This window comes from Rhineura floridana, chromosome 3, assembly GCF_030035675.1.
Source record: "Rhineura floridana isolate rRhiFlo1 chromosome 3, rRhiFlo1.hap2, whole genome shotgun sequence".
Classification (NCBI taxonomy): Eukaryota; Metazoa; Chordata; class Lepidosauria; order Squamata; family Rhineuridae; genus Rhineura; species Rhineura floridana.
In genome coordinates, this window is record NC_084482.1 from 31,541,292 (window position 1) to 31,556,598 (window position 15,307).

General features: G+C 42.8%; 1 protein-coding gene across 2 annotated transcripts in view; it reads right to left on the reverse strand.

Moving 5' to 3' along the window:
* Positions 1 to 911: 911 nt before the first annotated feature.
* RACGAP1 (Rac GTPase activating protein 1) overlaps positions 912 to 15,307 on the reverse strand; it is a 41,395-nt gene continuing 26,999 nt past the window's right edge. For both annotated transcript variants that reach the window (XM_061615224.1, XM_061615223.1), the window contains exons 9-17: positions 14,693 to 14,820; positions 13,761 to 13,925; positions 12,462 to 12,557; positions 12,023 to 12,221; positions 7,808 to 7,913; positions 7,452 to 7,584; positions 7,188 to 7,323; positions 2,729 to 2,837; positions 912 to 1,903 (exon numbers count right to left, since the gene is read on the reverse strand). In XM_061615224.1, coding sequence (XP_061471208.1) covers positions 1,828 to 1,903; positions 2,729 to 2,837; positions 7,188 to 7,323; positions 7,452 to 7,584; positions 7,808 to 7,913; positions 12,023 to 12,221; positions 12,462 to 12,557; positions 13,761 to 13,925; positions 14,693 to 14,820 — 1,148 coding nt within the window. In that variant the 3' untranslated portion in view covers positions 912 to 1,827. The remainder of the gene's footprint in view (positions 1,904 to 2,728; positions 2,838 to 7,187; positions 7,324 to 7,451; positions 7,585 to 7,807; positions 7,914 to 12,022; positions 12,222 to 12,461; positions 12,558 to 13,760; positions 13,926 to 14,692; positions 14,821 to 15,307) is intronic.

Here is a 15,307-nt window from a genome sequence, read left to right on the forward strand (position 1 = left end):
TGTTTACAGCAGTCCTTAAAAGTTTACTGAGAAAGCTGTATACTTCATTTTTCTATGTTCTAATACTCTTCTCACATTTAGAACAAAAATTAGTTGCATCAACTGAAAAGTCTCATCTACATTTGTTTTAATACTACACTTGAATGTCTTTGATATCCTCCATTAACTGGCACAACTGCAATGGCCATCAAGAATCAATGGGTTGGTTAATACATACTTCTAAGCCATGGTTTTGCACTGCATACACAAACTAAAACAAGCCCAAGCAAAGCTTCCAGCTTGGATACTTCCCTCCTATCCCATGCAGTTCACTTTCAAAGAACCATGGCTTTCAAAGAACCATACCAGCCAGAAATTGTGGTTTAATGCAGCCTTTCTCAACCTTTGGGTCCCCAGATGTTGCTGGACTACAGCTCCCATAATTCCTGACCATTGGCCAGGCTGGCTGGAACTCTTGGGCATTGTAATCCAGCAACATCTGGAGCCCTAAAGATTGGGAAGGCTGGAAACAGAATCTAGTTAGTTAAACAAGCCAGCTTTAAAACCCATGGCTTGTTTAGAAACGGACCAGTATGTTTTCAACTACAATTTCTGGTCCATATGCAACAAGCCAAGATTCTTGAAACTGAAAGTAAATGCAAAGGCTTTCCCCTGCCCACACAGGAGAAGAAGGAACACAAAAGCCCAAGGTTTGCTTGGGCTCCTATCTTGTGCTTATAACATTTAAACCATGGGTTAGGGCTAATAATAGCCCAACAGGAAAATACAAAATTCTTAATCTGATGGACTGACAACGCTGTAGCATTTTGGGGTGAGGTTGAGTGTTGCAAAGATTAACCTGAAAATGGACACAATGTTAACCTGAAAATTGATGGAAGTGTATTATTCAATACTCCACAAAACAATATGGGTCATATTAAGATAAAATTTACTTTTCTGTCAGGCTATACCACAAAATAAGACAAGCTGGCAAAATCAAAATTTGGGAAGAACCAAATTGGAGGATTTTTTCCATTGCATCTCAGAAACAAATACCACATTCAGCTTCTGTCCACTGAATGCCCTTATAAAAATCCATATTGGTGAAAAGATTTTACAGGAGATAAATACAAGGGTAAAAATCAAATTGCTATGGCTATAGCATTAAGAAAACCTCCACTTAACACATGCTTTTACCATCAATCTAGGCAATTAAAATAATCCATACCAGGTTTTTGAAAGGCTGCAAGCAAAAACAGCTGTACAGTTAAGTTCAATATAATATTATTTACTCTGTACCCTCCTCTGGGACACAAGGGAGAAATGTGCAGTAGTGTGTGCATGCACTATAGAACACTGAATTTCAATTTTTCACATGACCAAGTTCTGAGTGTGCTCACTTAAAAAAAAGTCATTGGTTTTACTAAAAACGGACTAACGAGAGTACAAGTTTGGTTCAATACACATGGTTTGCCTATACAATGGATCAGCGCTCATTCCCCAAGGATTACAGTTGTTCTTGGAAATGAAGAGGATTACTGCTGGTGCAAAAATGTATCCTTTCCAGTCACAATACACAACAATAATGGGGTGCTTTGAACAGATGGAGGCAGCTTCCCAGCTACAGATAACATTAAAAGAATATTCTTGCCGTGGGTTCTGCAGTTATTTCCCCAGCAATAAATGTAATATGGCAATATACTTTACATTGTACAATAAAGACTAACAAAAAACATACAGTTGATCTTAATACACAATGTTGCTGGGAATAGTGAAGGAACAACTTGGAGTTTTATTGTAACTGTTCATAATCGGACTGTAAGATGATATTTAGAACAGAACCGTATTTCATTTCAGCATGGGAGAGGCAAAAAAATTACCCTGGCGTCCAATACTGGTTGCAGACTTGCTTTTGCTTGCAAATCTAGGAAAGAAGACATGGAAAGACTCAGCATGAAGTGATTTTCCCAGCGTGTGTCCTAGCATTTGCTTGGTGGACAAGCATCTTCCATCTTGGAAAATGACCGTGCGCATTTGTCATTAGTATTTGCTCAACCTCTGCATCCACATTTTCACTTTTGTTGACCTTTGAACAGCTCTTATACCACTCATGCTGGAACTGTCCACTGGAAATTCCACAGGTTTCCAGTGTATCGATACCTTGGGCAGATACAGCCAAGGACATAAGGTTACTGCAACTAAAATCATTTTACACACATTGCCTTCCCATCTTCCCCCACCAACTCTACTCAGCACTCCAGGGTCTCCAGTAAGCAATGCTTATATTTAGGCTGGCCACTTCACTGATGTTGGAACAAACAGAATTGTAGTTCAACTATGTTACTTTGCCTTTCCCTGGCTATAGCAAAACTAGCTAAAGGCAGAGGCACAGGAGAGCAGTTGTACCCAGCATCATGTTCAAGACCTGCATCCGGGGCAAAACACCACAGCTGCCTGGTGAGCAGCCTAAAGCACTGCAACCAACTTTGCTGAAGGTCACTATCACTACATTCTCTGGAATATTACACTCAGGATAGGGATCAACTAGTCACTTTTACTTCAGCTTGTCTTGCAAGATTACAGACCACACCATCATAAAGTCATAGCATTCCTCGGTAACAATACTTACTGTCTATTGCCCAGCTAAACTGACTTGCTACAGTGACTCTGCTAGAGTTCTGGGATCCTCCGCTCAAGTGAGAGGAAAATATTTTGTCCACTAGGCCAAGGAAGCAATTGCCCAACTTACTTGGGTGTGTTTTTGCTGAATGTAGACCTGACCCTTTGGGACAGCGAACTGCTTGAAGGAGTCTTTACCAGTTGCTGCTCTGGAGTGGTGAGTGGTCCCAACATGCTCACTTTGAAACAAGACAACACAGGCATGGTATTGCAGTTAGCATTCTTAATTCACAATGTCTTATTCATGATAAAGTACTTCCAACATCAGAGGCATAATTATGTACAGTCTGAAGGAGCAGATAATATACGATTCCATGAAGTGGCACCTCTCATTCTGGCTCCTATTGCCAAGTTCATGAGGCCGAGTTCATCCTCTTCTGGAATGAACAGAATGAGGCACAAGTATATACATCCTACTACTAAAGTTATCACTATGAAATAATGTCCCCAATAACCCACCAATGCCATACAGTTTTCTGACAAAGAATCTCAAATCCTGCAACCACGAAGCACAATTATGCAGATTCAAGTAGCATAACTAGTTCTCCTAATCAAATGTAGTCCCAGAAATAAAAGAAATGGTTATCTCTAGAAACAGGAACCCAATGTCAAATCCTCCTCTCTTTAACACAGGGATAGCCGACATGATGCCCTCCAGACTTTGTTAGACCAACTCCCATCAGTATGACCAATGGTCAGTGATGATAGAAGTTGTAACCCAAGAACATCTGAGGTCACTATGTTGGCCACTTCTACAATGCATTCCAACACAAATGCATAACCTGATAGCATCAAGCCCTGTTCCCCATCTCTGGATAGCAGCGGGCAGGGAAAAGCACTATATGGTACTGCCACGCATTTCCATTACAATGTGATGCAGGTGAGAGAGTGGATTCAACATGAAGATGCCATTATTGGCAGTTGCCTCATGTTATAAATCAGCCTTTGGATCCCCAGATGTTGCTGGACTACAATTCCCACCATTGCTGGGGTTGATGGGAGTTTTATTTATTTATTTTATTTTATTTATTATTTAATGTATATCCCGCCCTTCCTCCCAGCAGGTGCAAGTTGTAGTCCAAACAACATCTGGGGATCCAAAGGTTGGGAAAGGCTGTTCTAAAGCCTATCTAGTCACACATTGTAGCTTTTTGCTCTAGGAATATGCATTCAGAATAGTGCACTCTCAACTTTTAGCAGTATAGAGATGACCAAGAATGAATTGGAAAAAAAGGGGTTGCTACGTAGGAGTTAAGTAGACAAAAGGTGACATGCACTAAAGTGCAACAGACAGAATCTTTATTAAAGCCATTGTCTGGCACTAGGAATCTGTGTGAAAAAAGCAAGATTATTTGTTGATGATGAATAATGTATTTCAGTAAACCGACCACAATACAATATAAAATATTAACATGAGACTACTTGGTGACAGAGCTATGGCAGACATCAAAACAATATGATAAAATTAATTGCAATTCACAATCTTACAGGGTCTGGTCACAATGGCCAAGTTCAAAAATCTGGCCACTTGAACAGTAATTGCTTTGTCAGAGCCCTCTAGTAAAACAGGCAGATCTTTTCTGGCCCCTTCATAATACCTACAATTAAACAAAACATGTAAAACAGACTCCACTTCGGCGTTATCACAGGGGCAGCGTCTACTATTCCTCCAAAAGTTTAGAAGGTAGGGCGTTAAATCGTGCCAAAAAAATGCCCTTCTGTACTTAGGTACAGATAGCCAACTTAGGTAGAGCATCCCATCATTACAAGGGAAACCTGTTAGACCCAGTGATCGAGGAGAACAGGGGCCCGAAGCAGCTACAAGAAGCTCTTGGATGTCAATGTCCACTAGCCGCTGTTTAACAATCGCCTTGGCCCTACCAAATTCCATAGAGAGCAAGTCAGAAGGAGAAAGGCCAACTGAAACAACTTTATCCACCACCACCTTGGTCCAAGATGGCTTAAGAGGGTCTCTCATTACCTGAGATGTAAGTGAGCTTTGAGTGAGCATAAGACAGCAGCATAGCCAGAATTGAATGACATAGGTCCAAGCTAAGCATTTTAAAGAGTTATGGCCAGCCTCCAAATTAAGGGTAGCTCCAGAAACACATCTTGGGACACCAAAAATAGATCCAAGGAAGAAGGATTGAATTCCTTCAAGTGATCCTTTAAAGTAGGGATACCAAATTGGTGCCCCATAGAGTATCATCGGGACTATTTTAGTTCTTAAAACACATACTGCTGCTGGCAAAAATTTCCCGCCCTTTGTGAAAAAGAAGCGGGTCATTGCACCCAAGTTTTTCTCAGCTTTGGCCTTAACATATTTGCCTTGGATTCTCCAGCTGACTGTTTCATGGAACCAGATACCCAGGTATTTGTAGGAGTCAACCTGTTCAATTCTGTCGTTCCCCATGAACCAAGGGTACCTGACCTTTCTCCTGGAAAATACTATTACTTTAGATTTCGAATAGTTAATTGTAAGGTAATTATCTTTACAATATTCCACAAAGCCACTGAGTAGTCTCTTTAAGACCCAGCCGAGTTTGGGAGATTAGAACCGCATCGTCTGCATAAAGCAGAATGAATACTTTTGTGTGCCCAATCTTGGGTGGATGGGATTGTGTCGTTCCCAGGATAGAAGGAAGATCAGCCAAATATAGGTTAAATAGGGTGGGGGCGAGAACACACCCTTGTCTGACACCTCGTGAGGAGGAGATCTCCTTTGAGAAGTGACCTCGAAAGCTACATCGTACCTGGATAGATGTATTTTGGTACAATAAGCGAATCAGGGACAATAGCCTTTTCTCAATAGAAAGCAGTTCTAATTTGCTCCACAGACAGTCACAAGAGACAGAATCAAAAGCAGATTTTAGGTCTATAAAGGCTGTAAAAAGTTTGCCTCCTAGCGATTTAGAATATTTGTGTGCTAGGTGGGCCAATACCAGACAGTGGTCAACTGTGGAGCATCCTGGTTTGAATCCTATCTGCTCTTCTCTCAAGATGTTGTTGTCACTTATCCACATTTTCAGTTTTAAGCCTAGGTAGCTGGCGAACACCTTCCCCACTATAGACAACAAACTGATTGGCCGATAATTACTCGGGTCGTTCTTGGGTCCTTTCTTATAGATGGGAACAATGAAGGCTTTCAGCCAAGTTGTGGGAATTATTCCTGATTTGTTTATTAGAGTAAAGAGGGAGGCCAGCAGAGGGGCCCACCAGCTGATATTACTTTTCAGCAGCTCCGAGGGGATACCATCTGGTCCAGGAGCCTTGCCTGTCTTTAACTGGGATAATAGTTCCTCAATAGTATTAGTGTCAACAGGGGGCCAGTCAGGAATATCGGAGAGAAGATAAGGGGGAGGACTAAAGTTAGATATTTTGGGGTCGTTGAAAACAGCACAAAAGTGATCCAGATATTTGCTGGGATATAACAATCTGGGCTTCCATTATGGTCAGCTAGAGCTCCGGAGACAAGCTTCCAAAAGGATTTAGTGGTGCTGCAAGTGATAGATGCTGCAATCAGCATTTGCCATGAGTCCCTGATAGCCTTTTTTCCTTGATATAAGAGCTTCTTATATTCTTTTCTTAGCACATAGTATGAGTGCAGGAGTTGGCGCTCGTTATTTACTCGGTAACAGCGACAGGCAGAGCAAATTCTTTTCCTGAGACCAGCACATTCTCTGTCAAACCACTTGTTTGTTCTATCTGTTGGGTGTTTTGTAATACCGTTTGAAGTTTGGAGAATGGAATACATATCCTGCATCATCTCCTCAAAAGCCATTATGCCCTTTTTTGGCGAACTATCTGTTGCTATTTGTTCTAAAGCTTTTATTGTATGGGGAAGGTGAACAAAACCGTAAAAGGCCTGTCCTGTTTTATTGGACCACTTGATCTTTTTAAAGCTAACCGTTGTAGATGGGCTAGAGAGTACATGATGTAGCGTGTTCAACTCTAGCACACCTGGGATAGCAAAAAGAAATTCCAGTGGCAGATGGTCGCTGTCAGAGCAAGCTGCTACTCTGAAATAATAACCCAGAGTTTTCAGGGCCTTATGAATAATAGTATAGTCGACCACACTCGAGCCCCTGGAAGAAACATAAGTAAACTTCCCCCAATTATCACCAGCACTGGAGCCATTTAGAATGCACAGGTCAGTTTTGGAAACAAATTGGAGCAGACCTACTCCTGCAGGGTTTAAAAAAGTATATTTCAAGTGGCGCGAGTTACTCTTAAGATATCCCCTGCTAGCAGAGGGATGAGCACCAGAGGTGGAAACATCCACCAAATAGGTTCCAGTCCATGCATTAAAATCACCTGCAATTATAGGGAGTGCATGAGTAAATTTGGCCATCCAATGTGCATAATGACATTCGGCTTTGAGCCAATTTGACATGGCGTCCTCCCTGCGAACCATTGGAGGAAAATAGACATTAAGTAAGAGCAAGGTCAGCTGATTATTTGTTGAAAGGGCCAAGTTTCAGTTAGCAAACTTGCTGGATCATTGCCAGTACCTAAGTAGAACATATTACCTTTAACATCTGGTGTGCAGGGTGTGGAGTAGGCATTTGAGTTTTCAATTATATGTGCTGGCTCAATATTTTCCTGTTCCACCATCATGAACTGACTCCAGTATTCCACAGGCAAGCAAATCAGTCGCTCCACAACCTACAGAATCACACTCACATGTGACTAACTCCTCTTTCAGAATAGCATAGACAAATAGCAGCAATGCAAACACACATTTTTGGCTGCCAAAAATTCATATTCTGCCTTAACTTACACTGGTTACCTACCTTGGGTTGCCTTTTTGTGTCTTGGAGTAGTGTCATGGGATCAGGATCTGGCACAGCATGACCAACAATTGTAGGCCCAAAGACCTTAGCCAAGTTGGAAATACCCATTTTTGTATCTGGACTTTGAGACACTCTAGAGAAGAGACAGACATTTCAGACAGTGCATTTGTGTAAAGAAAAACAGTCCAGAATGGCAAGTCTGCCATTCTTCCTGGCTTAGGAGCTCTTTGGTGGTTAGTTTACTGACATCCCATGTACACGATGCACATTCACACACACACACACTTGGAAAAACAGAATTATACCATTCCGTCTGTACTAACTCTTTTCAGAATATATAACCTGGTTGAACTCACCTCTGAAGATGTATCATGAGGAATGCCAGAGTGTCCCGGTTAGCCTGGGGTAACTCCCCAACTGTTTGATACATGGCTGCCACACTATTGTCCTCATCCATTATTTCTTAAACAAAAAATGTATTAAAAAATTATATGACTGCTTTCAACATATCAGTAGGGTTTCATTTAGAGACAGGGAGGTGCTGTGTCTCATGTGTTAGCTACTGGGTACAGAGCTCTACTCTGGTGTCTATAGCACCAGGAGTTACTGTGGCTTAAGATCCTAGGACATCCAGTCAGTAGAACATCCAGTCTCATTGCTAGGAAAAGGAAGACATATTTTTTGGGATTTCCCCAACTATAATATTTACAGAAGCAAGACAAATGAGAAAGAAAAATATATCAGCTATGTGCCTCCCAGTGCTATAGTTCAACATGGACCAAGAGAACAATTGCTAGTGGAGTAAAACTTCTTTATGACACTTTCAAAGATGGGCACCACTCAAATGCCCTGCCCAGTTTTATATGTGCTGAACTTTGCTAAGAGCCAAATGAACCAATCCGCTAATTTTTGAAGGCTTGTTGCAATACTGGGGGTTTTGTTGGGGATTTTTAAAAAAGTATTTTGCAACAGGGGAGGTATAAAAACGCTCCCAGGAAAGTAATCTATTGCTTTCCTATTATTGAATTAAGTTTTTCATTATGTATAACAATAAAAAGTGATAGAATGGAGAAGAATGAACACACTAAAATTAGAGGGGAGAGCTTCTTTGGAAAATAGATATCATCCCTTTGGGTGACATAACACTGTTGGTAAGAAAAGAAGCTTCTAATAATGTAATTATGTCTTTGTTGTTTAAGTCTTAAGCGTCTGCAGCTTTATTGAAAACAGAAGACTGGATTTTCAGTCAGACAAATAGGAAATTAACAAAAAGCATGGGAAACAAGAGATGGGAATGGATGTATAAGAGGATGTTTGTGTCATCTGGTCAAATAATTAAGAGTACCATGTCACAGCAGTTGTTTGGGGGAAACACTGTAATCAAATAAGTCCCAAATGGCATTTCATATGCCATTACATTTGGGCAAGGTGGAGTCTGTATTTTTGTCTGTCTCCAATACAACAGCAAAGGATCAAATAGTACTTTCCTCATACGGGGACAACTCCGTATGATGAAAAACTGGGAGCCAATACTCTGTAACCTTGACCTTGCCCACTGGGGAAAAGCCAAGTTCACACTCTGTATGCCCTAGTCACTACATGATTCATGTAATGCCAGGTCTGTGACACAAAAAACATCTGTCATCCATGATATGATACTGGATGAATGCGCAGACCTGGTATGTATTACGGAGACCTGGCTGGACGAGGCCTCAGCTCCCATTCTTGAGGCCATGTGTCCGCCAGGTTTCCGCTATGCGCAGCAACTGAGGGTGGGAAGGCGGGGAGGGGGAGTGGCAGTCATCTATTGGGAGTCTTTGATGTTCACCAGGCCTCTGCTCCCAAGGACCAAGTTTGTTGATTGCATGTACTGGAGGTTGGGCCTGAAGGGCAGTTTGGGGATCCTGCTTGTGTACCGCCCGCCCCACTGCACGGCAGACTCCCTGACCGAGGTGTTGGAGGTGGTCTCGGATGTGCGAACGTTGACCCCAGAACTGTTAGTACTGGGGGATTTTAACGTACACGCTGAGACCACTCTCATTGGAGCCCCTCGGGATTTCCTGGAAACCATGGCTTCCTGGGAACTGCACCTTAGTAACACTGAGCCCACCCATGTAGCCGGTCATGCTCTCGACCTTGTATTTGTCCTGGGAGTGGGGAGTGTTCTGAAGTTGGGGGCCTTTTCTTTTACCCCCGTATCATGGTCAGATCACTATCTGGTGAATTTTGACTTCTCGATGCCACACACCCTCCGCAGGGGTAAAGGACCTATTAGAATGGTCCGCCCCAGGCACCTGATGGATCCGGATGGATTCCCGACTGCGCTGGGGGATTTGGAACCTGCTGAAGGTCGTCCAGTCGAAACCCTGGTGACGGAGTGGAATGAGGGAATCACCAGGGCATTAGACCGGGTGGCTCCGAAACGTCCTCTCCCCCTGAACAGAACTCAGACAGCACCGTGGTATACACCTCGGTTGCGAAGTCTGAGACAGGAGGTGAGACGACTAGAACGCTGGTGGCGGAAATCCCGCTCTGAAGATGCTCGAACACAGGTTAGAGCAGCAATAGCTGCCTACCAGGTGGCAATAAAGGCAACAAAGAAAGATTTCTTTGCTGCCTCTATTGCATCCGCAGAGTGCTGTCCCAGGAAGCTGTTCCAAGTGGTCTGAAGCCTGGTCGGTCCAGTCGCTCAGGAACCCTTGGAGCATTCAAAGGCTTCCTGTGACAAATTGGCAAGGCACTTTGCCGATAAAGTCGAACATCTGAAGAACTCGATTCCGTACGCTGTGGATGCAGTAGAGGATCCAGAGTTAACCAGTTGCAATCCGGTTCAGTGGGATCGGTTCCGGCCTCTTCCTTCTGAGGATGTGGACAAGGTACTTTCAACGGTGAAGCCTACCACCTGTCTGATTGATCCTTGCCCATCATGGTTCCTTATGAACTGCAAGGAGAAATTGGGCGAAGGGATCAGGGCGGTGGTAAATGCATCCTTGAAGGAGGGTGTAATGCCACCGGCCCTCAAGGAGGCAATTATAAAACCCATTCTAAAAAAGTCCTCCTTGGATCCCCAAGTTTTGAACAACTTTTGCCCCATTTCGAATTTGCCATTTTTGGGCAAGATCATTGAGCAAGTGGTGGCTAACCAGTTGTCAGCACACTTGGATGAAACGGATTATTTAGATCCATACCAATTGGGTTTCAGGACTGGGCATGGTACAGAAACAGCCTTGGTTGCTCTGGTAGATGATATGAGGAGGGCACTAGACAGGGGAGAATCCACCTTTCTTGTCCTCCTGGATCTCTCAGCGGCTTTTGATACCGTCGACCACGGTATCCTGTTAGATCGCCTGGAGGGATTAGGAATAGGAGGCACTGTTTTACAGTGGTTCCGTTCCTTTCTCTCTGACAGGCATCAACAGGTAGCATTGGGAGATGAGGTTTCAGACCCTTGGCCCCTCACTTGTGGAGTACCACAGGGTTCTATCCTCTCTCCCATGCTATTTAACATCTATGTAAAACCGCTGGGAGCTATCATCAGGGGTTTTGGGCTGCAATGTCACCAATATGCTGATGACACGCAGCTCTATCTCTCCTTTAAATCTTCACCGGAGTTGGCTGTAGAGACCTTGTCCAAGTGCCTGGAATCCGTGAGTGGATGGATGGGAAGAAACAGGCTGAAGCTCAATCCTGATAAGACCGAGGTGCTACTTGTGGGTGACAGGGGAAGGTTGGGTGTTGCTGACCTGAATCTTAATGGGGTAAAATTGCCCCTGAAGGATCAGGTCCGCAGCCTCGGGGTTGTTCTTGATTCCAAGCTGTCCATGGAGGCTCAGATTTCGGCAGTGAGCCGGGCAGCTTGGTATCAACTACACCTCATACGGAGGTTGAAACCCTACCTTCCTATTCATCAGCTCCCACTGGTGGTACATGCCCCGGTTACCTCTCGTTTAGACTATTGCAATGCGCTCTACGTGGGGTTACCCTTGAAAACGGTCCGGAAACTACAACTGGTGCAGAATGCGGCGGCACGCCTGCTTACAAACAGCTGCCGCCGTGATCACATCACGCCGGTGTTATTTCATCTACATTGGCTTCCAGTTGTTTTCCGGGCCCAATTCAAGGTGTTGGTCTTAACCTTTAAATCCCTATACGGTCTCGGCCCAGTTTACCTGAAGGAGCACCTCCAGTACCACCAACTAAGCCGCCCGACCAGATCAGCCACACAGGGCCTTCTCTCCGTCCCACCAACGAAAACAGCTAGGTTGGTGGGGACTAGAGAGAGGGCATTCTCAGTGGCGACCCCCACTCTCTGGAACTCCCTCCCGTTCGATCTTCGCCATGCCCCTTCCCTAGATACATTTCGCCGAGCCTTAAAAACATTGTTTTAAAATTGTCTATTGATGGCCCTGCACTGCCACTTTTTAAAATGGTTATTGTTGAATGCGCTGTATTTTATTATGTATTGTATTATTATGTATTGTTGAATTTAATGTTGTACGTCGCCTAGAGTGGTTTCGGCCAGATAGGCGACTCAAAAATTAAATTTATTTATATTTATTTTATTTATTTACCTGCTGCCTCCATAAAAATCCTGTTGAGACGGAAGGTGAGGAGGGGCTCCTTAAGGTTGCGGAGGAAATCTTTAAGGAGGCCACATATAACATGGATATCTTCCACCTTGCTAAGCAGGGGCACAGTTTTCCCTCGAAGGAACTTCTCCTTCAAGTCTTTCACCTTGCGATCACAGCCAGAAATTCGGTAGAGGCCTGTCTGTTGAAAAAAGCATGATATTTAAAAGCATGATATTTTAAAGCATGATCAAAGCACGGTTATACAGAAATCCTTCTGGCTTCAGTAGACCCCACTTCCTAGTGCTTATGGGTATGATTTTCATCACAGTACAAGCATTTTTTATTTTAGTGGCTGCAGGGCCCCCAAGGGTAGCAACTCTATAATTTTCTTTGTTATGTAATTGTTTGGAATGAAGATGTACACCTTTCAAATTCTTACCTCATGCAGTCCTCGCTGCTCAATCTCATTCACACAGTGAACTATAATGGCCGGGATCATTGGAGGAGTCAGAGAAACAAAATCCATAAGAGTTCCCTGAAAGGAGGAGCACAGTTATTTTGTGTCTGCACCCAATTCAAATCTCATAGACGACTCTTTAGGGAAACAAAGGCACAGATTTCAAGTCTTCCAGTAGACAACTTGACAATAACCTACCTACCTCCTCCTTGATGAAAAACAGCACATAACTGCACTCTCGGAAAATAGGAACAAAATTGCTTTTAACCAAACTTGGTAGCCAAGTGCCGCATTCTAAAGCTCAAGTGTAAGAACTTCAACCGTTGAACTTTATTATGGATCATAGCCCAGATATGAAGAGAGACAGAGTAGCATTAACTGCTCAGTGAAATCAATAGGGGAGGCATTAGAAATGCTTGAAGAAATTTCACATATTCACTGGCCACAGTAAAGGATGTGTTTGTTAATAAGCACAAATAGAACAAAGATTCTACCACAAAAACATCACATTCTCCTCTTTTCCTCATTGCTTAAAACTGATCTGAAGATAATATCTCAGGAACTTTATGGAAAACCCTAGGCAAGCATAACAACGAGTAAGATCTAATTGAGCAGTTGTTAAATCCTGATTCCCCTAGCAAAAGTAAAAAGTTAAAAAGAAGTCAGACATTGTTGCTTGATATGTTATTCTGCTCAACTTTCACGTTACACTTGGCCAGATACAAACATGCCTTAGGGATAAAGAACACAAAAACCTTATATTTGTACATAACCTCAAGGGTATTACTAGGAGGCATAAAGTATAAGCTTTTCTTTAGATCAGTGGCTAGAGAAGATCTTTACACACATGCACACCCCATATAAAATTACTGAAAGGGTTAATAAACAGATGTGTCATTTCAAACAGCAGCCCTTGTAAAGCAGGAGAGTTTCCCTCAGAACTGCCACTTTTAGCACAATGCACCCCAAAGGTATTTTCACAGCTGTGCTACACACCATGCTACCTAATTTAACCTCATTCTTTATGTGGCTCAAGAGCCCAATGCTTCAAAGACCACCTATCCCCAGTTTCTTGGATGAGCATGTTTAGGTCTTGTCTTTTATTGTTCTATATGGAGTTTTAATATCTTTTATGCTGCAAAGTGCTTTGGGACACTCTACTCTGTGTGAAGAACAATGAATAAATAGAAATCTATAGATAAAATCCCTTTCATTCTTTAGACCCAACAGTAGAGTATTCAGCTATAGGTCACTGAAGATACTCCACACACAGAAGCATACCTCTCCAATTCTGACAGGGGTTCCTGCCAAGGTAGGGATGCAGGGCAAGGGGCAGCGGTCTCGACATTCTGGGTGTGTCACGACTCGACAGTCTCTGCACTTCAGGGACACTTTCCCAAACTTTATCCGCTTGCCACATGGAACACATGACTCGGGTTTAATAACCTGGAGAGAGTACATATGTAATGAACTGGCATGATAAGCAATGAAATATACTTAGCCCAGTTTTTTTTTTAAAGTACAACCAGTAGTTTATACATTTGAAGATTTTTTATCCTACCAGTTAGCAGTTTTAAAAAACATTATAAAATCCTTGATGAGAATAGCAAGCACAAACCACAACAGCAACATGATTCAGTGAGATTGCCATATGAGCCTCTCTGGTCAGATAAGTAGGTATATTGACATTTATGGCACAGCAGCAGCTAGGCCACATTGTGCCACACACTAGCCTTGTTACAAATGCAGGCTTTGGTGATCAACCCATAAATAAAGCAGTTAATCATGCTTACATGATGTCCATGTCTCCCTAAACATGCCCCCCCCCCGGCTGGGCTTAGAAAGCCAAGCCATGATTTCACTGTATATTTGGCATTGAAACTAAGATTAAAGCAACAAATGATTAAACATGCTTGTACTGTGCTAAAGAGTACCACCACAGTGTCTTGTTTTGGTATGTTATACCCCCAAAGATGGTTGTACTCAGAAGAGAGCCTCAGCTGAAGCCCAGGGTCAAGGGGAGAGAAGAGGTTCACATATAGGAGGTGTTTCTTCAGGTATTCTGGGCCCAAAATACTTAAAGAGCTTTTAAAAAGGTCAAAATCAGCACTTTGAATTGGGTCCAAAAAGTGGTAACCTGCCTAGCACTAATAAACCTGCCCAAAAACAACAAAAAGGAATTCAGATAGGCTGATCATTGCCTGCTTGCTCACCGTTTTTGATACAAATTCATGTAGCCTCATCCCAGTGCTCCCAGGAGTGCTAGATCCATCTGTTTCAGATTTATTTTCCAACTTCCTGCTTCCCAGGCTTGAGTCACTGTTCCAAGGCTGTAGAATGGCTTGAGTGGAGGCAAGTCACAGTCATTTTACAGATTCTGTCTTTGAAACAGGTTTCAAACTGAGAATAGGGATCCCCAATTTAAAAGCTAGTGTATATGTCATTTTGTCTCATCTTTTCTATTTCATATAAAAATAATGAAGGTTTCACTTTGCGCGCACACACACACACACGCACACACACATGGGGGTTACCTTTAGACCCTTTTCCCATTATAGAAGCTCAGACATAGGAGGGAGGGATATTTGGCAGTCAGCTATCAGTGCACCTCCTTAATCCTTATCACAGTAGAAATAGAAACAGATTTGTGGGATGGATTTAAGCAGAACAGACAATATGTTTCAGGGGTGTTTTCCCCTCCATTATATTATAAAATAAGAGACTAAAATGAATAAAACTATGCAGTATAAGAATGGCAGAGAAGAGGCTGCTCTTAGTTTATTCAAAACAGATTTCAAATGTATTTCAAATATGTGTTGCCACTTTCT